Source organism: Leuresthes tenuis, unplaced genomic scaffold (assembly GCF_036924035.1).
Source record: "Leuresthes tenuis unplaced genomic scaffold, fLeuTen1.0.hap1 SCAF_10, whole genome shotgun sequence".
Taxonomy (NCBI): Eukaryota; Metazoa; Chordata; class Actinopteri; order Atheriniformes; family Atherinopsidae; genus Leuresthes; species Leuresthes tenuis.
Window position 1 is genome coordinate 981,956 of NW_027325364.1, and position 24,650 is coordinate 1,006,605.

General features: G+C 46.8%; 1 protein-coding gene across 1 annotated transcript in view; it reads left to right on the plus strand.

Annotated features, from left to right (window-relative positions):
• LOC140315791 (collagen alpha-6(VI) chain-like) overlaps nucleotides 1–24,650 on the plus strand; it is a 66,542-nt gene that overhangs the window by 36,859 nt on the left and 5,033 nt on the right. The window contains exons 12-36 of the mRNA XM_072393371.1: nucleotides 1,049–1,127; nucleotides 1,203–1,348; nucleotides 3,644–3,736; nucleotides 4,309–4,362; nucleotides 4,977–5,048; nucleotides 5,136–5,162; nucleotides 5,244–5,288; nucleotides 5,629–5,682; nucleotides 6,123–6,185; nucleotides 9,633–9,698; nucleotides 10,123–10,176; nucleotides 13,584–13,619; nucleotides 13,702–13,764; nucleotides 14,173–14,235; nucleotides 18,802–18,864; nucleotides 19,119–19,181; nucleotides 19,256–19,306; nucleotides 19,407–19,442; nucleotides 21,092–21,154; nucleotides 21,237–21,299; nucleotides 21,642–21,674; nucleotides 21,755–21,791; nucleotides 21,873–21,884; nucleotides 23,106–23,599; nucleotides 24,217–24,316. Of these exons, the coding sequence (XP_072249472.1) occupies nucleotides 1,049–1,127; nucleotides 1,203–1,348; nucleotides 3,644–3,736; nucleotides 4,309–4,362; nucleotides 4,977–5,048; nucleotides 5,136–5,162; nucleotides 5,244–5,288; nucleotides 5,629–5,682; nucleotides 6,123–6,185; nucleotides 9,633–9,698; nucleotides 10,123–10,176; nucleotides 13,584–13,619; nucleotides 13,702–13,764; nucleotides 14,173–14,235; nucleotides 18,802–18,864; nucleotides 19,119–19,181; nucleotides 19,256–19,306; nucleotides 19,407–19,442; nucleotides 21,092–21,154; nucleotides 21,237–21,299; nucleotides 21,642–21,674; nucleotides 21,755–21,791; nucleotides 21,873–21,884; nucleotides 23,106–23,599; nucleotides 24,217–24,316 (1,930 nt within the window). The remainder of the gene's footprint in view (nucleotides 1–1,048; nucleotides 1,128–1,202; nucleotides 1,349–3,643; nucleotides 3,737–4,308; nucleotides 4,363–4,976; nucleotides 5,049–5,135; nucleotides 5,163–5,243; nucleotides 5,289–5,628; nucleotides 5,683–6,122; nucleotides 6,186–9,632; nucleotides 9,699–10,122; nucleotides 10,177–13,583; nucleotides 13,620–13,701; nucleotides 13,765–14,172; nucleotides 14,236–18,801; nucleotides 18,865–19,118; nucleotides 19,182–19,255; nucleotides 19,307–19,406; nucleotides 19,443–21,091; nucleotides 21,155–21,236; nucleotides 21,300–21,641; nucleotides 21,675–21,754; nucleotides 21,792–21,872; nucleotides 21,885–23,105; nucleotides 23,600–24,216; nucleotides 24,317–24,650) is intronic.

Genomic DNA, 24,650 nt, shown 5'->3' on the forward strand with positions numbered 1-24,650 from the left:
TTCAATAGAATCATGATCCAATCAAATCGGGTTCATTCAAATCCCAATTAGTCCAGTTCATACAGGCAGTCTTCTCTCTTTGGTCCAATCCCCGTCCTGAGCTCCCTCCATCAGAACCAGAACCAGGAAGAAACCTCCATCAGAACCAGGAAGAAACCTCCATCAGAACCAGAACCAGGAAGAAACCTCCATCAGAACCAGGAAGAAACCTCCATCAGAACCAGAACCAGGAAGAAACCTCCATCAGAACCAGAACCAGGAAGAAACCTCCATCAGAACCAGGAAGAAACCTCCATAAGAACCAGAAACAGGAAGAAACCTCCATCAGAACCAGGAAGAAACCTCCATCAGAACCAGAACCAGGAAGAAACCTCCATCAGAACCAGAACCAGGAAGAAACCTCCATCAGAACCAGGAAGAAACCTCCATCAGAACCAGGAAGAAACCTCTGGCAGAACCAGAACCAGGAAGAAACCTCCATCAGAACCAGGAACAAACCTCTGGCAGAACCAGAACCAGGAAGGGCCCGTCTGCCTCAGGCCAAGAATAAGTAGCTGACTCCGGTTACCGTGCTGGAGAAAGTGAGGTCAGATGTGGACATGCTTGGATAAACTCAAGCAGCATCTTCTCAGAAGGAAATGTATCTGACAGAATTAGAAAGTGAGACCCGGACGGGGGAGAAGTGGAAGACATTTCTGCTTCCTGTGTGTGACTCACAGTCAGCAAAATGTTTATTTTATTCTTCTGGATTTCATCGAGCTGTCTTTTGAAATCTGGCTCCAGTGTTGCATTAAATTAACATTAAATTAACTTCTGAACAAGTGCAAGTTGGCTCCTTCAAACCAAAGAGGAATTTATTCAGCCAAGTCTGAAACTTTTCGGACTTTTAGGATGGATTCTGTGTCAGGATTTCAGCTCTGATGACCCACTATCATCCCTTTGCTCTGAGTAAATGACTTTAAACTGTGTTTTCAGTGAAGTTTAGTGAAGTTATTCTCCTATGGAGCACTTTATGAAAGTCTAACATGTGACCGGCCTCGTCCATCAGGTGCTGGTGATCTTCTCGGATGGACTCGATGAAGATGTCATGGTCCTGGAGGAGGAGTCGGAGAACCTGCGGCGGTCTGGTAAACGCTGCTAATCTTTCATCTGTTCTCACAGTTTCACGCTGTCTCCATGCAAAGTAAATGTTTGCTCCGTAGGGATCAGCGCTCTGCTGGCCGTGGCTCTGGACGGCGTGCGTAAACCCACTGAGCTGCAGATGGTCCAGTTTGGCCGAGGCTTCGGCTACAAGCTTCCGCTGAGCATCAACATGCCGAACGTCGGCGCGGCCGTACTCAAAGAGATCGTAAGTCTTTCACGTGTTCGGTGACTGGCTGTGAATCAGCCTCACAGTTCAGCTCATCTCATGCCAACAGATGAAAATGTGCAGCTCAGCTCATATCCAAGCGTCCCGTTTTTCGGTTCTGATTGGGGAGATGAATCTGCTAAGATCAGGGACGCACCGATCCGATATTTGGATATCGGTACCGATATTATCGGTATCAGTGCCCCCCCCCCTGTCCTGTCCAGGATTGGATTCATCCAAAGGCCTTCTGCCCCCTTCAGTGGTGAAAAAACTTGTTAAGTTGGAACCACCTCAGATTTTTCTTTAGTTTTTACGAAGCTGGAGAAGCTGTTGTTCTGTTCGGATGCTTTTGTAACGGAGGTTTAATTCCCGTTTGCACTAAACTACACAAAGAGCTGATTGCTATTTATTTTGAAACCTCAGTTTCAGCTCCTTTATTCTTTTATATTTTGTTTTACATTTCATTTTGAATCCCTAATTGCACTGATTGAACCAGTGACACTTGTTATATTTTTATGGTTCAGATCGTTTTACTGGTGCAGAATTATCAAATAAATAAATAATTCAGTACATTTATATCTGTTTATTTGTTTTTTAAAAAAATAAGGAAGAAAAGAATGATCCCAGTCTTTTCCACACAGTGAAACTTACAGTTTGATACCATAATTCCACACTGTTCTGTATCGTGTCGGCCGATACTAAACCTCAGATACCTGGTGCATCTCTACATGTAATCAATATTTTATTCACCCAAAGGGGAAATCGGGATGTTGCAGTAAGACCAAAAACCAAGACAATAAGAGCTGAGCACTGGTTAGTTTCTTACTCCCTAATCTATCAGATCTGCACTGCAACTGTGGAGAAAGACGGTGTTTTCTCTGGATCTCATTAGCAGCTGCAGCAGAAGGTGATAAAGGGTTGAAGAGGAGAAAAGTCACTGAGGTCACAAAATGGCAGCAACAGAATGCCGACCACGGTCTCGATGAAGCATTGGAGCGTCCAACGGGTCCAAAGAGCCTCCCCTGGTTCTCTGAGTAGATCAGCAGATCTTAGGCTCCTCAAATACATTTACAAGTATTTCTTACCAAGTCCCTGAGAGCTTAGACCAGCTGATAACGTGAGGCACACGAACAGGAAAATAAATGCTAATCCTGCTAGCATGCTAATATGCTAATATGCATTCATACATACGACATCATGTGGAAGCAGTAAACATTTACCTGTTGGTTTATCAGTTTCCATTTACTTCACCGGTTAGTAAACTCTGCATCCACCACAGTATTGGACTTGATTAGCATCTTTACACCTCAGTTTCACATGTTGAAAATGAGTGTAGCGAGATGCTAACGACAGATGTTTCCACTATAAATCAAAGAAAAGAGAAAAGAGAATCTGACAGAGTTCGCATAAGGAATTATAAAGCCACAGTGAAGAGATCCAGCTTCAGTTTTTGCGATATTTTCCGTCCAAACCAGGAACAACACAATGAAATAACTCATTAAAACCGTTTACTCTTCCAGTAACGTAATTGGTTGTTGTGTTTTGCACTAGGAAATGACTTCCTGGTTCCATCCTCCAGAGCAGGAGGATTTCCTGTTTTGATGTGTCTGATTTCTTTCAACAGTGTTTAAAATGGCTAAAAAATATGTAGTAATATGTAGAAAGCTGTGCTAAGAGCTAACTGTGAGTTCCACTGCTGATAATGAGCAATAATTCATGTCTGATTTCTTTCAACAGTGTTTAAAATATGTAGTAATATGTAGAAAGCTGTGCTAAGAGCTAACTGTGAGTTTCACTGCTGATAATGAGCAATAATTCATGTCTGATTTCTTTCAACAGTGTTTAAAATATGTAGTAATATGTAGAAAGCTGTGCTAAGAGCTAACTGTGAGTTCCACTGCTGATAATGAGCAATAATTCATGTCTGATTTCTTTCAACAGTGTTTAAAATATGTAGTAATATGTAGAAAGCTGTGCTAAGAGCTAACTGTGAGTTTCACTGCTGATAATGAGCAATAATTCATGTCTGATTTCTTTCAACAGTGTTTAAAATATGTAGTAATATGTAGAAAGCTGTGCTAAGAGCTAACTGTGAGTTTCACTGCTGATAATGAGCAATAATTCATGTCTGATTTCTTTCAACAGTGTTTAAAATATGTAGTAATATGTAGAAAGCTGTGCTACGAGCTAACTGTGAGTTTCACTGCTGATAATGAGCAATAATTCACTGTTTCACGGCTCACTTTTTAACGAATGGGTGCCTCATGACGGTTGTTGTCTCCCATCTTTCTGCAGGACGCCGTGTCGGACAAAGAGTGCTGCAACGTCACATGCAAATGTACCGGACACTCGGGCCCCCGCGGCCCTCCGGGCACAGCAGGCCAAAAGGTGACTTTAAACGCAGGAAAAGGGCTGATAGGAAACAGTTTCATCGTGTGAGAAAGCAGCCTGGTTAGCATCTGATCCTTCAGAGTCAGGCAGTCAGCCTTAAACTGACAAACAGAGCAGGAAGTCATTCCTTCTCAGCTCAGACCAACAACTCAAATCTGATTAAGGTCTTTAAGGTCTCTCTAATCTGTGGTTTTAATCTTTTTGGTCTCATTTCGTTTAAGGCTTTCGTTTGCAGTACATTATAAAACTTTATATATGTGATGAAAGGAGATGATTTTCCTCTGAAATGTGGCTGTAAATGAAGACACTGAAAGTAAAAGCACCTCAGATGCTCTTTAGTAAATGCAGTCCTGAGATAATAACATGTGAAAATGTCTGTAACAGTCGCAGTGATTGTTCTGTTCACACCAGGCTTTCCACTTCTCTTCATGGTGATTTAAAGTATGAAGTTTTACTGCCGTCTTTGTTCTTTTTCCAATCAGCTGAGTCACATTTGAAGTGACGCCTCAGGGGTAAAAAAGGTTCCTTTTGCTGCCTTTTCTCAGCAGATTTCTGTGTTTTATTAACAGGGAACTCCGGGACAGGTGGGATACCCCGGCTTCCCCGGAGAGGAAGGCGTCCCTGTAAGTGTCTTTGTTCACCTTTAAAGATATTTACTGCTTTACATTTTTATTTCAGATGCAAAGGTTCGTCACCCCGTCCCAAATGTTGCTCGTTGTTCACTGATAAAGCTCTTCTGGAAGCTTAATTCTGTGTCTTTTCGTGCACATTTACATCCCTAAGAAGCTGCCGTGCATCACGGAGAGTTTTCCTGCTTCTTTTTCCTTTCCAATGCTCTGCCGTCAGTATGGAACCCCCTAAAAACGGCTCAGATCTACCCTCATAACCAGAGAACTCTGCCTCTGAACCCATCTGACGCCTTATGGCCGTTGGTACAGTTTGAAATGGTTCCGCCTCCCTGAACTCGGGGCTTGTGTGATTCCATTTAGAGTTTTTACAGACATTTTACATAATAATACCAATGATTGTTCATTTTAAAGTGAGGGCTTGTGTGATTCCATTTAGAGTTTTTACAGACATTTTACATAATAATACCAATGATTGTTCATTTTAAAGTGAGGAGGGACTCATCAGAGAAGCATGAGAGCTTCTGTAGACGGACACACGATGCCAGCGTGGATAAAAGAGCTGTTGGAGTTGAGAAGGAATCAGAGCTGAGTTAGAGTCTGTGTTGCAGGGTGAGAGGGGCAGACCCGGATCTACGGGACCTCAAGGCATCCAGGGTTGTCCTGGCGTCAGAGGACAGAAGGTACAGCAGCGCTCACATGAGCCAGAAATCTTTGTTCTAACCCGATGGAGCTGATGTGAGAGTAACTGCTGCTGCTTGTGTCTGCAGGGCTTCCGCGGCATCCGGGGAGACAGGGTGAGTGACTCAGGCTGGAATGTGATGCTCGGTTCTGACTGAAAAGTGTTTCATCCCAGGCCTGCTTTCCCACTGCTGCAGGGTGAAGACGGAGAGGATGGACTGGACGGTGTCGATGGAGAACAGGTACCAACAGGCACCTTCTCATCTGCATGTTACACATCTGTACTCAGGTCAGCCCCCCCAACAGATCAGCTGCAGATACTGAGATGTAAACAGGAAGTTGTGTTAAGGAGACCCGGCTCTCAGGAAATGATAAGAGGCCAGTCCCAGCTCCCAAGCCGGGCCCCAGTCAGGAGCCCTCCCCGCTCATAACGGGCTCAGATGGTGCCGCTCTGTGATGTTCTGATAAAATCGGCTGTTTTTGTTTTCATCAAGGAGGAAATGAGCGGGTGTGTTCAGGAAAGCAGCTGATTGGAGGGGCTTTTCGGACCCTCGGTGCTGAACTGTTTCTCTGTGTCTGCAGGGAGAAACGGGAAAAAACGGAACCCGAGGAGAAAAAGGACACCATGGAAACCCAGTAAGAAGTTTAATCCTGATCCGATCTGCACGTTTCGTCCGTTCAGCTCCTCAAACCGGATCAGCTGCAGGATTCATTTGATGCGGAGCTTTGAGGCTGATCAGCAGGACAGCGTCCTCCAACGCTGTAAAGTTATTTAGCTAAAGGAGTTCAGTGATAATTATCCCATAAGTGCTTCTCCTGGTGGAGGAATGTCTGCTCCTCCTCCTGGTGGAGGAATGTCTGCTCCTCCTCCTGGTGGAGGAATGTCTGCTCCTCCTCCTGGTGGAGGAATGTCTGCTCCTCCTCCTGGTGGAGGAATGAACCCTGGATCAGAGCCTCCTGCTCCACCTGTGGTAACGTGTTCAGATGACCTTAGCGGTCATCGAATGAGGAGTCGCGCTGTGGTGTTGACCTCTGACCTCGGCTGGTTGATTAACAGGTTGAACTGTTGTCCTCAGGGTATCCCAGGCAACCGAGGGGAGCGAGGGCTGACAGGAGATAAAGGACTGAGAGGAGATCCGGTGAGTCTCAGAGTTTCTTCTCCCACATGAACAATAAAGTCGGTGGACTCTTCCTCCTTCTTCCTCCTTCTTCCTCCTTCTTCCTCCTTCTTCCTTCTTCCTCCTTCTTCTTCTTCCTCCTTCTTCCTCTTTTTCCTCCTTCTTCCTCCTTCTTCCTCCTTCCTCCTCTTTTTTCCTCCTTCCTCCTTCTCCTCCTTCTTCCTCCTTCCCTCCTCTTTTTTCCTCCTTCTTCCTCCTTCTTCCTCTTCCTCTCTTTCTCCTCTTCCTCCTTCTTCCCCTTCCTCTTCTCCTCCTTCCTCCTTCTTCCTCCTTCCTCCTCTTCCTTCCTCCTTCTTCCTCCTTCTTCTTCTTCCTCCTTCTTCCTCTTCCTTCCTCCTTCTTCCTCCTTCTTCCTCCTTCTTCGTCCTTCTTCTCCTCCTCCCTCTTCCTTCCTCCTTCTTCCTCCTTCTTCCTCCTCTTTTTCCTCCTTCTTCCTCTTTTTTCCTCCTTCTTCCTCCTTCTTCCTCCTTCTTCTTCTTCTTCCTCCTTCCTCCTCTTTTTCCTCCTTCTTCCTCTTCCTTCCTCCTTCTTCCTCTTTTTCCTCCTTCTTCCTCCTTCTTCCTTCTTCCTTCCTTCTCCTTCTTCCTCTTTCCTCCTTCTTCCTCCTCTTCCTCCTTCCTCCTTCTTCCTCCTTCTTCCTCCTTCCTCCTCTTTTTCCTCCTTCTTCCTCCTTCTTCCTCCTTTTCCTCCTTCTTCCTCCTTCTTCCTCCTTCCTCTTCTTCCTCCTTCTTCCTCCTTCCTCCTTCCTTCCTCCTTCTTCCTCCTTTTTCCTCCTTCTTCCTCCTTCTTCCTCCTTCTTCCTCCTTCCTCCTCTTTTTCCTCCTTCTTCCCTCCTTCTTCCTCTTCCTTCCTCTTTTCTCCTCCTTCCTCCTTCTTCCTCCTTCTTCCTCCTTCTTCCTCCTTCCTCCTTCTTCCTCCTTCTTCTTCTTCCTCCTTCTTCCTCTTCCTTCCTCCTTCTTCCTCCTTCTTCCTCCTTCTTCCTCCTTCCTCCTTCTTCCTCCTTCCTTCCTCCTTCTTCCTCCTTCTTCTTCTTCCTCCTTCTTCCTCTTCCTTCCTCCTTCTCCTCTCTTCCTCCTTCTTCTCCTTCCTTCCTTCTTCCTCCTTCCTCCTCCTTTTCCTCCTTCTTCCTCCTTCTTCCTCCTTCCCTCTTCCTCCTTCTTCCTCCTTCTTCCTCCTCTTCCTCCTTCTTCCCCTTCTCCTCCTTCTTCCTCCTTCCTCCTCTTTTCCTCCTTCCTCCTCTTCCTCCTTCTTCCTCACTTCTTCCTCCTTCCTCCTCTTTTTTCCTCCTTCTTCCTCCTTCTTCCTCTTCCTTCCTCTTTTCTCCTCCTTCCTCCTTCTTCCTCCTTCTTCCTCCTTCTTCCTCCTTCCTCCTCTTCCTTCCTCCTTCTTCCTCCTTCTTCTTCTTCCTCCTTCTTCCTCTTCCTTCTCCTTCTTCCTCCTTCTTCCTCCTTCTTCCTCCTTCTTCCTCTTCCTTCCTCTTTTCTCCTCCTTCCTCCTCTTCCTTCCTTCTTCCTCCTTCTTCCTCCTCTTTTTTCCTCCTTCTTCCTCTTTTTCCTCCTTCTTCCTCCTTCTTCCTCTTTCTTCCTCCTTCTTCTTCTTCCTCCTTCCTCCTCTTTTCTCCTCCTTCCTCCTTCTTCCTCCTTCTTCCTCTTCTTCCTCCTTCCTCCTTCTTCCTCCTTCCTCCTCTTCCTTCCTCCTTCTTCTTCCTCCTTCTTCTTCTTCCTCCTTCTTCCTCCTTCTTCCTCCTTCCTCCTTCTTCCTCCTTCTTCCTCCTTCCTCCTTCTTCCTCCTTCCTCCTCTTCCTCCACCTTCTTCCTCCTTCTTCCTCCTTCCTCCTTCTTCCTCCTTCCTCCTCTTCCTTCCTCCTTCTTCCTCCTTCCTCCTTCTTCCCTCCTTCTTCCTCCTTCTTCCTCCTTCCTCCTCTTCCTTCCTCCTTCTTCCTCCTTCTTCCTCCTCTTTTTCCTCCTTCTTCCCTCCTTCTTCCTCTTTCTTCCTCCTTCTTCTTCTTCCTCCTTCCTCCTCTTTTTCCTCCTCTTCCTCTTCCTTCCTCCTTCTTCCTCATTTTTCCTCCTTCTTCCTCCTTCTTCCTTCTTCCTCCTTCTTCCTCCTTCTTCCTCCTTCCTCCTCTTTTTTCCTCCTTCTTCCTCCTTCCTCCTTTTTCCCTCCTTCTTCCTCCTTTTTCCTCTTCTTCCTCCTTCTTCCTCCTTCCTCCTTCTTCCTCCTTCTTCCTCCTTCCTCCTTCTTCCTCCTTCCTCCTCTTCCTTCCTCCTTCTTCCTCCTTCTTCCTCCTTCCTCCTTCTTCCTCCTTCCTCCTCTTCCTTCCTCCTTCTTCCTCCTTCCTCCTTCTTCCTCCTTCTTCCTCCTTCTTCCTCCTTCCTCCTCTTCCTTCCTCCTTCTTCCTCCTTCTTCCTCCTCTTTTTTCCTCCTTCTTCCTCCTTCTTCCTCTTTCTTCCTCCTTCTTCTTCTTCCTCCTTCCTCCTCTTTTTTCCTCCTTCTTCCTCTTCCTTCCTCCTTCTTCCTCTTTTTTCCTCCTTCTTCCTCCTTCTTCCTTCTTCCTCCTTCTTCCTCCTTCTTCCTCCTTCCTCCTCTTTTTTCCTCCTTCTTCCTCCTTCTTCCTCCTTTTTCCTCCTTCTTCCTCCTTCTTCCTCCTTCCTCCTTCTTCCTCCTTCTTCCTCCTTCTTCCTCCTTCCTCCTTCTTCCTCCTTCTTCCTCCTTCCTCCTTCTTCCTCCTTCTTCCTCCTTTTTCCTCCTTCTTCCTCCTTCTTCCTTCTTCCTCCTTCCTCCTTCTTCCTCCTTCCTCCTTCTTCCTCCTTCTTCCTCCTTCCTCCTCTTTTTTCCTCCTTCTTCCTCCTTCTTCCTCCTTCTTCCTCTTTCTTCCTCCTTCTTCTTCTTCCTCCTTCCTCCTCTTTTCTCCTCCTTCCTCCTTCTTCCTCCTTCTTCCTCCTTCCTCCTTCTTCCTTCCTCCTCCTTCTTCCTCCTTCTTCCTCCTTCCTCCTCTTTTTTCCTCCTTCTTCCTCCTTCCTCCTTCTTCCTCCTTCCTCCTTCTTCCTCCTTCTTCCTCCTTCCTCCTCTTTTTTCCTCCTTCTTCCTCCTTCCTCCTCTTTTTTCCTCCTTCTTCCTCCTTCTTCCTCCTTTTTCCTCCTTCTTCCTCCTTCTTCCTCCTTCTTCTTCTTCCTCCTTCTTCCTCCTTCTTCCTCCTTCCTCCTCCTTCTTCCTCCTTCTTCCTCCTTCCTCCTCTTTTTTCCTCCTTCTTCCTCCTTCTTCCTCTTCCTTCCTCTTTTCTCCTCCTTCCTCCTTCTTCCTCCTTCTTCCTCCTTCTTTAAATTCACCTACAAGATAACCCAGCTCCCCTTGAATGAATTCATTTTAAGACAGACTGAGCTCAGACTGGCTTTCTTTGTCTAACAGGGAGAATCGGGCCGTGATAACAACTCTCCCGGAGCCAAAGGAGAACGTGGCGAGCCAGGTTTACCGGTAAGAGACGCCAGACTCACAGTGATGTGATCAAACTGACTTTGCAGAAGATTACATCCCAGATTCCTTGGTCCAGTGGACAGTGAATCATGGACCAGGGGCTCGTGCTCGTCAGGATCAGAGAGAAGTAACCTCAGGACTAACTAAGCTGGTTCTGCTGATGCTGTTTTCACAGAACAGAGAAATCCAGCGGTTCCTGTGGTCAGGAAGCATCAGAAGATAATCACAGAGTTACAATAATTCTTTATCTTGATCAGATCTTTTCTCTGGGGCTGCTTGGGATCAGCTGGATCTATTGGAAGAGACAGAAAAGCTCAGCAGAACCTGCCTCTCAGCAGGACAGATTTCTGTGTTTGCATGGGCCGACTCATCAGTCCTCCCTAATGCTGAGGTTCTGTTTCATTAATGCTGTTTGGGTCCACAGGGCCCACCAGGACCGGATGGAGCGCCGGGAGGACGTGGATCTGATGGAAACCAGGTGACATTTTCTTCTTTGTGTCGCAGGAAGTAGATGGAAGTTAAAAACTGAGAGATGACATCATGAGGGAGGGCAGGTCGAGCTGAGTTTGTTTGGGTTAGGGTGACTGTAAAGACTGTCGGCAGTCAGCCCGCCTCACTCCCAGGGCGTGAATCACAGCCGCCGTCTCTGAGTTAGACACCAGGTGTCCAGCTGTGCTGCTACACTCAAACACTGCAAACATCCTTCAAGTGTTTCCCAGAAAGGTCCGAATATGAAGGCTGGAGAGGAGCTGAAGAGCAGATTTACCGGCAGTTAGTTAGTGCACATGTTAGTTAGTACGTGTATTAGTTAGTTAGTGCACACGTTAGTTAGTACATGTGTTAGTTAGTGTACACATTACTTAGTTAGTGCACACATTACTTAGTACACATGTTAGTTAGTTAGTTAGTGCACACATTACTTAGTACACATGTTAGTACACATGTTAGTTAGTTAGTTAGTGCACACATTACTTAGTACACATGTTAGTTAGTTAGTTAGTGCACACATTACTTAGTACACATGTTAGTTAGTTAGTTAGTGTACACATTACTTAGTTAGTGCACACATTACTTAGTACACATGTTAGTTAGTTAGTTAGTGCACACATTACTTAGTTAGTGCACACATTACTTAGTACACATGTTAGTTAGTTAGTTAGTGCACACATTACTTAGTTAGTGCACACGTTAGTTAGTACATGTGTTAGTTAGTGTACACATTACTTAGTTAGTGCACACATTACTTAGTACACATGTTAGTTAGTTAGTTAGTGCACACATTACTTAGTACACATGTTAGTTAGTTAGTTAGTGCACACATTACTTAGTACACATGTTAGTTAGTTAGTTAGTGTACACATTACTTAGTTAGTGCACACATTACTTAGTACACATGTTAGTTAGTTAGTTAGTGCACACATTACTTAGTACACATGTTAGTTAGTTAGTTAGTGTACACATTACTTAGTTAGTGCACACATTACTTAGTACATGTGTTAGTTAGTTAGTGCACACGTTAGTTAGTACATGTGTTAGTTAGTTAGTGTACACATTAGTTACTTAGTACACGTGTTAGTTAGTTAGTTAGTTAGTTAGTTAGTGCACACATTACTTAGTACATGTGTTAGTTAGTTAGTTAGTGCACACGTTAGTTAGTACATGTGTTAGTTAGTGTACACATTACTTAGTTAGTGCACACATTACTTAGTACACATGTTAGTTAGTTAGTTAGTGTACACATTACTTAGTACACATGTTAGTTAGTTAGTTAGTGCACACATTACTTAGTACACATGTTAGTTAGTTAGTTAGTGTACACATTACTTAGTTAGTGCACACATTACTTAGTACACATGTTAGTTAGTTAGTGCACACATTACTTAGTTAGTGCACACATTACTTAGTACATGTGTTAGTTAGTTAGTGCACACGTTAGTTAGTACATGTGTTAGTTAGTTAGTGTACACATTACTTAGTTAGTGTACACATTACTTAGTACACATGTTAGTTAGTTAGTTAGTGTACACATTACTTAGTGCACACATTACTTAGTACACATGTTAGTTAGTTAGTTAGTTAGTTAGTGCACACATTACTTAGTTAGTGCACACATTACTTAGTACATGTGTTAGTTAGTTAGTTAGTGCACACATTACTTAGTACACATGTTAGTTAGTTAGTTAGTGCACACATTACTTAGTTAGTGCACACATTACTTAGTACATGTGTTAGTTAGTTAGTGCACACGTTAGTTAGTACATGTGTTAGTTAGTTAGTGTACACATTACTTAGTACACATGTTAGTTAGTTAGTTAGTGCACACATTACTTAGTACACATGTTAGTTAGTTAGTTAGTGTACACATTACTTAGTTAGTGCACACATTACTTAGTACACATGTTAGTTAGTTAGTTAGTTAGTTAGTTAGTTAGTTAGTTAGTGCACACATTACTTAGTTAGTACATGTGTTAGTTAGTTAGTTAGTGCACACATTAGTTACTTAGTACACGTGTTTGTTAGTTAGTTAGTTAGTTAGTGCACACATTACTTAGTACATGTGTTAGTTAGTTAGTGCACACGTTAGTTAGTACACGTGTTAGTTAGTTAGTGTACACATTACTTAGTACACATGTTAGTTAGTTAGTTAGTTAGTTAGTTAGTTAGTACACATGTTAGTTAGTTAGTTAGTGCACACATTAGTTACTTAGTACACGTGTTAGTTAGTTAGTGCACACATTACTTAGTTAGTGCACACATTACTTAGTACATGTGTTAGTTAATTAGTTAGTGCACACATTACTTAGTACACGTGTTAGTTAGTTAGTGCACACATTAGTTACTTAGTACACGTGTTAGTTAGTTAGTTAGTGCACACGTTAGTGCACACGTTAGTTAGTACACGTTTTAGTTAGTTAGTGCACACATTACTTAGTACACATGTTAGTTATTTAGTTAGTTAGTTAGTTAGTTAGTTGGTTAGTTAGTTAGTGCACACATTAGTTACTTAGTACACGTGTTAGTTAGTGCACACTAACTTTAACTCCGGGTGCAGCACCCGGAGCAAAAAGAGTGGACACATCCTATTCTTGACATTCACACCTTTCCTGACTGTCCCGTCTCACATGGAGGCTCTGAAACCAAAAACTCAGGGATTTTAGCATCTATGAGACTCCTGGGAGCTCGCTCTGTGTCCTGGTGTTTGGGCTGAGAGTATAATCAGAAATAATAAACCCGATTAGCTCAAAAAATCCTGATTATCAGAAACTGGTCCGACACAGTGTGATGTCATCCCTCCATGTTGCTGCCACAGACTCCTCCCTTCTGCTTCCTCTCGAAGGAAAAAAACACATTTCTGACAATAACATGTTACATAAAATAACTAATGATGAGATTTAGTACTTAGTTCATTATTTTTTAAGCAGCAGTCAGACAGAGTCAGGACATTTTTCAGGAAATCTGTCAGTTATGTGTTCAGCTTTATGTTTGAAAAGACATTAAATGAATACATTTTGGGTTAAAGTGAAAGTTTGGTAGAAATTTAATGAAAGCTGTAGATGTTCATCTCTCAGATTTCACATGCTTCTTGTAACCCATTGAATCATGAAGGTGCACATAAAGCTGTAAATCATGCCAAATGATGACCATTCTTTACTTCTATTTATGCATCTACCCACTTTATAACGTCTCAGAGGCCCACAAACAGCCTGTTTAACACTTTAAATCCACCAAACAAAGTCTGCAAATCCAATTACAGGCTTCACTTGTGCATCTGACATGTTCACAGCTGTTTGTGTGATGAGGACTGAGCTGCTTTGAATAAAAGGAGACACATTTTTCTTTACTAGTTGTTACAATAATGAGTTAATTGAGTTTCTGTTGTTTCAGGGTTCAAATGGAAGAAGAGGCCCACCTGGGGACAATGTAGGAAAACACCCACTGCAGTCAGAGCTGCTTTACACACCAGGAAACTCCTACACATCCTAAACTGTGTGTTTTTCTGCAGGGCCCAAGTGGAGACGCCGGTTCCCCAGGACTCCAAGGCCCCCCAGGTGCCGCTGGTACACAGGTGAGAAGTTGGGGCTGGAGGGTGACCCCCTCCCAGCTCAGAGAACATGAAGCATATCACTGAGTTGAGTTTGTTGTTGGCCATCGAGCTAAATCCTCTGAACTGAGCCGGATTCTGTTGTTCAGCAGCAGGAAGTCCTGCAATCCTGTGGAAACAGCAGCTTCTCGGCAGAATTTAGCTTCCTTCACTGCATCATGTTTGTTTTTGGGCTCAGTCTTATATGAAAAGCTTCATTCCAGGAACATTAGAAAACCTAAAATGAGTTTTTTACTGTTTCCGGTCTGAATACATGATGCAATCTTTCTCCATGTGACAGCTGCTGCTGCTGCTTTGAGGATTTAGATGGTCATTAAAGAGGTAAAGTGAGGTAAAGCACACCAGTCTGAAGCAGCCCGTTTCTCTCTGCAGGGTGCCACCGGGGGCAAAGGTCAACCAGGAGGGAGAGGAGTCCCGGGCCTTCCTGGACCTCAGGTCATTTTCTGTCATTTGATTCTCATAATGCAGCGTTTTTTACCTTAAAAGTCAAATGAGAAATGTTGTTTTTTACTGACTCCTCCAAAAGCTCAAAGTGTTTTCTTTAATCAGGCAGGAAGATGAGAGAAAATGGAATATTACGCTGTGTTCTGACCGAGAAAAGCGTCAGATCTGCAGGATTTAGATTTACACAGATTTAAACAGGTAGCATCCCAATATCTGATCATCACATTTATCACAGGTCAAACATCAGCAGCCAGATGTGCTCGCCTCCTCTTCAGCTGAGTTGAGCTTGAGTTCAGAGACAGAAGGCAGTCAATCCTCGTACTTTGGTCCTTCAGCCTGTTTTAAATCTGCCTCCCTGAGCTGGTGCATTGTATGTGACAATGCACCAGCTCCTGAGAGCTCAGAGCTTTGCTCTCCACAAAATTGGTGAATTTCTTCTTTATGTCAGTATTGTTGTGCAGTTTTGGAAGACGTCTGAGGAAGACTAATTTCTCTGATGAAGGCAGGACAGACAGTTAGCCAGCGGCTAAAGTGTTAGCATGCCTGGTATTCCTGCTGCTGCAGCTTCTTACGTCTCTGATGTCAGAAAAAAATCTATGAAAAACTGTTCAGGGTCGAACCTGCAGAGTAACAGCTGGAATACACTCCAGAACCCCCCCGATGTGGATGGATGGATGATGGATGGAGGGATGATGGATGGATGATGGATGGATGGATGATGGATGGATGGATGGATGGATGATGGATGGATGATGGATGGATGATGGATGATGGATGATGGATGGATGGATGATGGATGGATGATGGATGGATGGATGGATGGATGATGGATGGATGGATGGATGATGGATGGATGGATGATGGATGGATGGATGGATGATGGATGGATGGATGGATGATGGATGGATGGATGGATGGATGATGGATGGATGGATGGATGATGGATGGATGATGGATGATGGATGGATGGATGATGGATGGATGGATGATTGATGGATGGATGGATGATGGATGGATGGATGATTGATGGATGGATGGATGATGGATGGATGATGGATGATGGATGGATGGATGGATGATGGATGGATGGATGGATGGATGGATGATGGATGGATGATGGATGATGGATGGATGGATGATGGATGATGGATGGATGATGGATGGATGGATGGATGGATGGATGATGGATGGATGGATGGATGATGGATGGATGGATGATGGATGGATGATGGATGATGGATGGATGGATGATGGATGGATGGATGGATGATGGATGGATGGATGATGGATGATGGATGGATGATGGATGATGGATGGATGGATGGATGATGGATGGATGATGGATGATGGATGGATGGATGATGGATGGATGGATGGATGATGGATGGATGGATGGATGATGGATGGATGGATGGATGGATGATGGATGGATGGATGGATGATGGATGGATGGATGGATGATGGATGGATGGATGATGGATGGATGGATGATTGATGGATGGATGGATGATGGATGGATGGATGATTGATGGATGGATGGATGGATGATGGATGGATGGATGGATGATGGATGGATGGATGGATGGATGGATGGATGGATGGATGATGGATGGATGATGGATGATGGATGGATGGATGATGGATGATGGATGGATGATGGATGGATGGATGATGGATGGATGATGGATGATGGATGGATGGATGATGGATGGATGGATGGATGATGATTGATGGATGATGGATGGATGGATGGATGATGGATGGATGGATGGATGGATGGATGGATGGATGATGGATGGATGATGGATGATGGATGGATGATGGATGATGGATGGATGGATGATGGATGATGGATGGATGATGGATGGATGGATGGATGGATGGATGGATGGATGATGGATGGATGATGGATGATGGATGGATGGATGATGGATGATGGATGGATGATGGATGGATGGATGATGGATGATGGATGGATGGATGGATGATGGATGGATGGATGATGGATGATGGATGGATGATGATTGATGGATGATGGATGATGGATGGATGGATGATGGATGATGGATGGATGATGGATGGATGGATGATGGATGGATGATGGATGATGGATGGATGATGGATGGATGGATGATGGATGATGGATGGATGATGATTGATGGATGATGGATGGATGGATGGATGATGGATGGATGGATGGATGGATGGATGGATGGATGATGGATGATGGATGGATGGATGATGGATGATGGATGGATGGATGATGGATGATGGATGGATGATGGATGGATGGATGATTGATGGATGATGGATGATGGATGGATGATGGATGGATGGATGATGGATGGATGGATGGATGGATGATGGATGGATGATGGATGATGGATGGATGATGGATGGATGATGGTGGATGTGGATGGATGGTTGATGTGGATGGATGGTGATGGATGGTGGATGATGGATGGATGTTGGTTGGATGGATGTGATGGTGTGGATGGATGATGGTGGTGATGGTTGGATGGTGATGGTGGTGTGGATGGATGATGGATGGTGATGGATGTGGATGGTGTGGATGGTGTGGTGTGATGGATGGATGGTGGGTATGGTGGTGATGGGTGGTGGTAGTGGTGGTTGTGGATGGTTGTGGTGGATGATGGTTGGTTGATGGATGGATGATGGTTGTGGTGGTTATGGTGGTGATGGATGGATGTGGATGGATGGTGTGGATGGTGGTGGATGTGGTGTGGTGTGATGGATGGATGTGGTGGATGATGGATGGATGGATGATGGATGGATGGATGGATGGATGGATGATGGATGGATGATGGATGGATGATGGATGGATGGACCTGACCTGTGGGCCTCCGCAGACCTTCATCCTGACTTTTTAACGGGGGCAGGATGTTTCGCCTTATTTGGGTTTATTCTCATTTGGCGCCTTTAATTGCTCAGGGTCACAAATCCTGCCGACTCTGACACACATCTGGATCTGATGGGCTCCAGCTGTGCAGCATCAGAGTCTTTATTTACTGAAAGTTGATGTGTTTCTGCCGGTGAGGGAGGTGTTGAGTTGGGTCGCCTGCCATAAACAGGTCAGTTCCCTGGTCTTATCAGCCGCAGTCCTGCAGCTGGACCACATCTGGAGTGAGGCTGACTCTGGCTTCCAGTTTTAAAGATGGAAACTGGTTGGAAGCAGGAAAACCTGGAGCCTGATGTCACAGAAAGGAGCTCAGTTTCACGTCTCGCCCTTTAGAGATGATTTATGGAAGCTCCACGTGCACTACCTTCTCGTGCACCACCTTCTCGTGCACCACCTTCTCGTGCACCACCTTCTCGTGCACCACCTTCTCGTGCACCACCTTCTCGTACACCACCTTCTCGTGCACCACCTTCTCGTGCACCACCTTCTCGTGCACCACCTTCTCGTGCACCACCTTCTCGTGCACCACCTTCTCGTGCACCACCTTCTCGTACACCACCTTCTCGTGCACCACCTTCTCGTGCACCACCTTCTCGTGCACCACCTTCTCGTGCACTACCTTCTCGTGCACCACCTTCTCGTACACCACCTTCTCGTGCACTACCTTCTCGTGCACCACCTTCTCGTGCACTACCTTCTCGTGCACCACCTTCTCGTGCACCACCTTCTCGTGCACCACCTTCTCGTGCACCACCTTCTCGTGCACTAGCTTCTCGTGCACCACCTTCTCGTGCACTACCTTCTCGTGCACCACCTTCTCGTGCACTACCTTCTCGTGCACACCCTTCTTGTGCACTACCTTCTCGTGCACTACCTTCTCGTGCACTGTCCGTGCTCATTTCACACAGCATTGTCCGGATTTTCAGCCGAAGAAGACCAAGGAAATCCACCTTTTGGTGGTAAGAAACCTGTCAGGAGCCGGGATTTTGTGCCTTTTACACAGAGATGGGGCAGAAGGTCCGGGTTAAACCTGAATGGTTTTAGTTTTCTAGTCAAAGAGGAGCTAAAAGTGCTCAAAGTTTATGGTGTAAAGTCTGAAGCAGCAGCTTGACTTAAAGAGAGAGAACAAAGGCTGAGAGTGAAGGATTGCTCCTCTGAGAGCAGCTAAACAACACAACAGGTCATCATGGGGTCTTCTGGGAAGCCAGGCAGTCATCATAACTCACTTCCTTTTATGCAAAGCCAAGAACTCGACTTTTTATTAATTCACTTCATATTTCTATTGAAAGCAGCTGGTTTCAGGAACAGTTTAATTATCAGCTGTTTGTTCGTGTTTCACAGCCGGATTCAAACATCCGTTTGAGTGTCAGAGGCTTTAAATGTGGGATTAAGATGCTGCAGCAGTCAGAAAAGGCTTTCTGCTCCAGCTTCAACCATTAAATCACAATTAGATGCTTCATATAATCAATCACAGGCTTGTTCAGATGATCTTTCTCATTAAAAGCCGGCCGCAGACGCCAGTAAAAGTCCAGTTTAATGAGCGTTAAGGGGGATGTTGGTCATGTGACTGGCTGTGGCGATGCGTTTAAGGGCGCTCGGACATCAAAGAACCGTTTGCTGTCTGACTTTTCCTGCAGGGTGGACCAGGACGACCCGGGGGTCAGGGATCAAAAGGACGCTCTGGTGGAAACGGACGGAAGGTGTGACATCATCTCATCTCTGAAAACAGATTCTGTGATAAAACACCAGGTTTGATCGTTTCCGTGGTGATAAAGAGTGATACAGCGGGCTTTTAAGGGGATAAAAGTTTCCATCCAGCAGCCTCTGGGTCCATGATGAAGCTGCTGCCTCACTTCATTACCTGAACCCGGCTGTCACTGTATCTCTGACACCAGCAGAGTGTTCTGAGTGTTTGACATGTTGCAGAAATAAAAGCAAACTGTTGTCTTTGAAGGGCGAACAAGGAGACCCTGGAAGTAAGGGCAACCCAGGACCGCAGGGGCCCAGAGGAATGCCGGTAGGCTGCTGGCACAGGATGGTATGCGGTGTGTTGTCGGTGTGTTTCAGTGACGGAGTGTGTTTGTGCTTCAGGGTCAGGACGGCAGAGACGGTTACGGACGCGAAGGATTTAAAGGTCCAAAGGTACAGCTGCGGAACTGATGCTCATCCTCCGGGTTTCATCACTTTAATGAACTCAGAACATCTGAAAAAGCTTAAAAACATCAAATCTGTCTCCATGCAGGGTGATCCTGGTTTCCCCGGTTACCCCGGTCAACAGGTGAGTCGCTTCATTCCCAGAAATAAGTTTGTAATGAGGCTCGACTCCTTTAACCCGTGAGGTTAAATCCAGCAGCAAGCAGAGAAAACCTGGGAGCAGAAGCCTTTTTTCTCAGAAGAAGCCTGAATGATGGAGAAGGACTGAAAGAGGAGAGCAGAGGGGAAGCAGGACGCCTCTGAGGTCCCTGGAGAGCTTGGATAAGGCCAGCTGCACTAATCTGAAAGACTCCTCCGGTCCTGAAGGTTCAGTTTAGGGAGGATCAGCTTATAAGAAGTCGAGTGAAATAAGTGGTGGAGAAGCAGAGGTCCTGCAGGCTCAGATCTGGTCCTGTTGGACCTGTGGTTCAGAGTCATCTGCAGCTGTTTCCTGAGTAAAAGATAAGGTTTACTTTATCTTTTATCCAAAGCGACTTACAGGTAGGCAGTCAGGGTAAGGGGGTCTTACCTAAGGACCCCTACTGGAGGTAATACCTTTCATGCAGGGGATTTGAACTCAGGATCTCCCACATGGAAGGTGGCAATCATACCACTACACTATCCAGCCCCAAGGTCACCCAAGGTCACCACAAAGGCCTCGACAGTTTCCCTCCGGATGCTGGAGCTTCTTTACAAAGTCTTGTGACACAGATTGTTTCTAAGATGGCGGCGTGGTGTTTGGTGCTCCTGAGTGGGTCTGAGTGGGTCTGAGTGGGCCTGAGTGGGCCTGAGTGGGTCTGAGTGGGTCTGAGTGGGTCTGAGTGGGCCTGAGTGGGTCTGAGTGGGCCTGAGTGGGTCTGAGTGGGTCTGAGTGGGCCTGAGTGGGCCTGAGTGGGTCTGAGTGGGTCTGAGTGGGTCTGAGTGGGACGTAGTGGGTCTGAGTGGGTCCCTGGGTATCTTAGGAAGTCCATGAATGCAGCGTGGCCTCTGCAGGCTGCAGTCTGTGCTCAGATGAATGGTGGAAAACTTTCCGTTTCCCAGGTTTTGGAGGTAATCTTTCTTCTCTGGCTGCTTGTTGGGAGGCTGGATGATGGGAGGCTGGATGATGGGAGGCTGGATGATGGGAGGCTGGATGATGGGAGGCTGGATGATGGGAGGCTGGATGATGGGAGGCTGGATGATGGGAGGCTGGATGATGGGAGGCTGGATGATGGGAGGCTGGATGATGGGAGGCTGGATGATGGGAGGCTGGATGTTGGGAGGCTGGATGATGGGAGGCTGGATGATGGGAGGCTGGATGATGGGAGGCTGGATGATGGGAGGCTGGATGATGGGAGGCTGGATGATGGGAGGCTGGATGATGGGAGGCTGGATGATGGGAGGCTGGATGATGGGAGGCTGGATGATGGGAGGCTGGATGATGGGAGGCTGGATGATGGGAGGCTGGATGATGGTCACTCAGAAACGTTGTTATTTTTCTGTGATGAGACCCATTTCCCTTGCTTGGTGGCCCCTCCCCTGAGGGCCGTGACGGCCTCCCTGAGAGTTGCGGCTCTGCAGAGGGCTGCTTGTTCTTCCTCATCGCAGACTCAGCAGCTGAAATCAGGGTCACACCGGCAGCTGTGGTGGAGAAATGCTCCTAAAACCTCCTTTCCTGGTCGGCGAGGTCCTCTGAAAGGTTCCTCAGGTCTGTAGGGTCGTGGATTATCACAGAGTTGATGTTTTCCTCTGCAGGGTGAGAGCGGGTCTCCTGGAACTGACGGACTGCCAGGGCGCAAAGGGAACCGCGGTCGAGGGGTGAGTCTATCTGAGGCGTCAGACTTCCTGGATGATAGCCTTTCTTCAGCGGGGATGTTTGACTGTTCTCTGATCGATGCAGGGTAACTCAGGCCGGAGGGGAGACTCGGGAGAGCCGGGAGATCCCGGACATCCAGGACACAGGGTGAGTCTAAACCCAGCAGACTGAAACTGTTTACAGTCCAAAGTCTCAAAATATGAGTTTTTTTCCAGTCTTCTGACCTAAAACTCCTGCATGGACCTGAGATCAGTCATTCTTGTGAAATGCCCACCGAAGCATCCATTCCCTGCTCCATCATCTTCCATCCTGCCCTTCTGTGCTACTTTGACTTTCAGTAAAGCTGGTAGAACATGTCCTATCCTCCATATAACTGATGTGAAGCCCTCTGACGTGTTAATCAGTCTTTGCAGCTCGGACCTTTATACTGACAGCAGTTTTTTTATACCAAGAAAAGTCTGATAAAAAGCTCTGTTTTACTCTTGGTAGGGTTCCCGAGGTTCTCCTGGACAGAAGATGGATGTAAGTCCACATCAGACATCCCTTCTCCTGTAGCTTCCTCTCCTGCAGACTTTAGTAACACCTGTTCTCTGTTGTCTCAGGACTGTAAGCTGATCACCTACATCAGAGACAACTGTGGTAAGGCTCGGTCTGAAGCTTTCTCAGTGCCTCAGCAGCTAAACCTGCAGCTCACGGCTGATTCTGCTTTTCTCCCCACAGCCTGTTCTTGTGGTACGTATCTCCACCCTGACATCACCAACATGCTGAGTACAGAACAGAACTGCTGGCTGGTGGAAGATCAGCTGGTTACTGCACAGCTTCACCTTCAGGCACAACATCTGCATCATGCTGCTCCATCCTCCTGCTGATCTCACGCTGGGATACTTTAACTCCTCCACCCCAGGCTGAAGGGGACAAAGTTCCCTCCTCTGACCTCAGACCTGCAGGTTCCCATCCGGGTGGCTTCAAACGGCCTCAGGAACCATCTGAGGTGGCGGTTCCTGGCGTTTAGAATATTAAACGATGGATGTGTTGCATTAACAGACCAAACTTACTGTTCAAACACGTGGGATTAACAGGAGAAGGACTGCAGCTCGGGTTAAATCGTTAAAGTTTCCCGAACTCAGCAGTTCCAGATGTTCTGCAGGTTTGTGGAGCTCAGCAGTTCCAGATGTTCTGCAGGTTTGTGGAGCTCAGCAGTTCCAGATGTTCTGCAGGTTTGTGAAGCTCAGCAGTTCCAGATGTTCTGCAGGTTTGTGGAGCTCAGCAGTTCCAGATGTTCTGCAGGTTTGTGGAGCTCAGCAGTTCCAGATGTTCTGCAGGTTTGTGGAGCTCAGCAGTTCCAGATGTTCTGCAGGTTTGTGGAGCTCAGCAGTTCCAGATGTTCTGCAGGTTTGTGGAGCTCAGCAGTTCCAGATGTTCTGCAGGTTTGTGGAGCTCAGCAGTTCCAGATGTTCTGCAGGTTTGTGAAGCTCAGCAGTTCCAGATGTTCTGCAGGTTTGTGGAGCTCAGCAGTTCCAGATGTTCTGCAGGTTTGTGGAGCTCAGCAGTTCCAGATGTTCTGCAGGTTTGTGGAGCTCAGCAGTTCCAGATGTTCTGCAGGTTTGTGAAGCTCAGCAGTTCCAGATGTTCTGCAGGTTTGTGGAGCTCAGCAGTTCCAGATGTTCTGCAGGTTTGTGGAGCTCAGCAGTTCCAGATGTTCTGCAGGTTTGTGGAGCTCAGCAGTTCCAGATGTTCAGGGGTGGATCAGTTCCACTGTGAGGGTTTAGATGTTTGCCTGGAGGACACCACCTTCTCTGATTCAGCTGAAACCAAGGAGGAGGAAAGTTTGGACGGCGCTTTATTGATAACGCCTCCGCCTGCACGTGTCTGAGTGTTTGTGTGAAGGTGGATTCAAGGGTTTTTCTCTGTTAACTTTCTCTCTGCTGTTGGATTCTTCTTCTTGGCTCTCAGGTCGCTCGTCCTGCCCGGCCTACCCCACCGAGCTGGTCTTCGGTCTGGACATGTCTGATGATGTGACGCCGTCTGCCTTCGAGACTCAGCGCTCCGTCCTGCTCTCGCTGCTGAACAACATGACCATCTCTGAGAGCAACTGTCCCACAGGCGCTCGCATTAGCGTGGTGAGCTTCAGCTCCTTCCCCAAGTACCTGATCCGGTTCCATGATCACCGCCGCAAGGCCAGTCTGATCCAAGCCGTGAGGAACATCGCCTTGGAGAGGACCTCCAACAGACGGCGGCTGGGCGCCGCCATGCGCTTCGTGGGGCAGCACATCTTCAAACGTGTGCGAGCCGGGCAGCTGATGAGGAAGGTGGCCCTCTTCTTTACTGCGGGAAACTCACCGGACCTGGACGACATGATATCTGCTGTCATGGAGTACCGAGCCTTCCACATCGTCCCAGTGGCCGTCGCTCTGAGAGACGCTCCGTCTGTGCAGCAGGCCATGGAGGTATGTTGGGCTGAGTTCAGGAGGTCTCCTGCAGACCGAACCCTGAACAGGGTGAAGGCTTAAAAGGCTGTTCAGTTAGGAGGTCTTTCTCTGCTCTTCCTGCTGACTTGTTCTGACCTTCGTCACCGCCTCTTCGTGTCCGGCCACGCCTCCTCGTGTCCGGCCACGCCTCCTCGTGTCCGACCACGCCGCCTCGTGTCCGGCCACGCCTCCTCGTGTCCGGCCACGCCTCCTCGTGTCCGGCCACGCCCCCTCGTGTCCGGCCACGCCTCCGGCCGCTCGCTGCAGCTTTGGGGAGAGTTGGATCTGTGCACGATCCTCTGTAGGAGCCTGAGAGGAACCTGCTGGAAGCTTCAGATGCCTCATCGATGACCTCCAGATAACCTCAGAGCTGCCCTCTTCAGCTCCAGTTGAGCTCTCCTGCAGCTGATTAAGATCTTTCACTGCTGGAGGAGGGATTCGATGAAGCAGCTGAAGCTCCAGCTCAGCTTCCCAGTGAGCAGCATGTCCACTGAACAGCTCGAGCTTCTTCCTGGTCACTTTGTGGTTAGACATTTATTCCTGGGAGGAAACGCATTGGCTTGTATGTTCATGTCACAGCTGCTCTTTTCTCCCAGGTGGATGACTCCGGTAACTCTTTCTTCACCACTCTGGTGACGCTGGCCGACAACCGGCTCGATATCCCGCGTAAGATCAAGAACTGTACCATCTGCTACGGTAAGCTCCAAGTTTTAGTTCCACCCTTCACTTTTCTGTCTGTTTTTTTTATCAAATCTGGCTTCCGAGGGCGTGCAGAGGTCAGAGTTCGCTGACAGCTGTGCACGTGCTCCTCTGAGGGCTGTTTGTATGGGAGGTGGTGTGCAGCTGGGACCGTTTTCAGAGTCTGAAACCTTTCTCCGTGTTGCTGATCAGCTGCTGACAGTAAAAATGAAGGAGTAGACGGCATCTTTTCCCTCTCAGTAGTAACTTCAGACCAGACATTAATATCTAAATAATCCCGTGAAGCTCTAAAGATGGAAGTGAGGGAGCTTCATCCATTAAGATGGGGAAT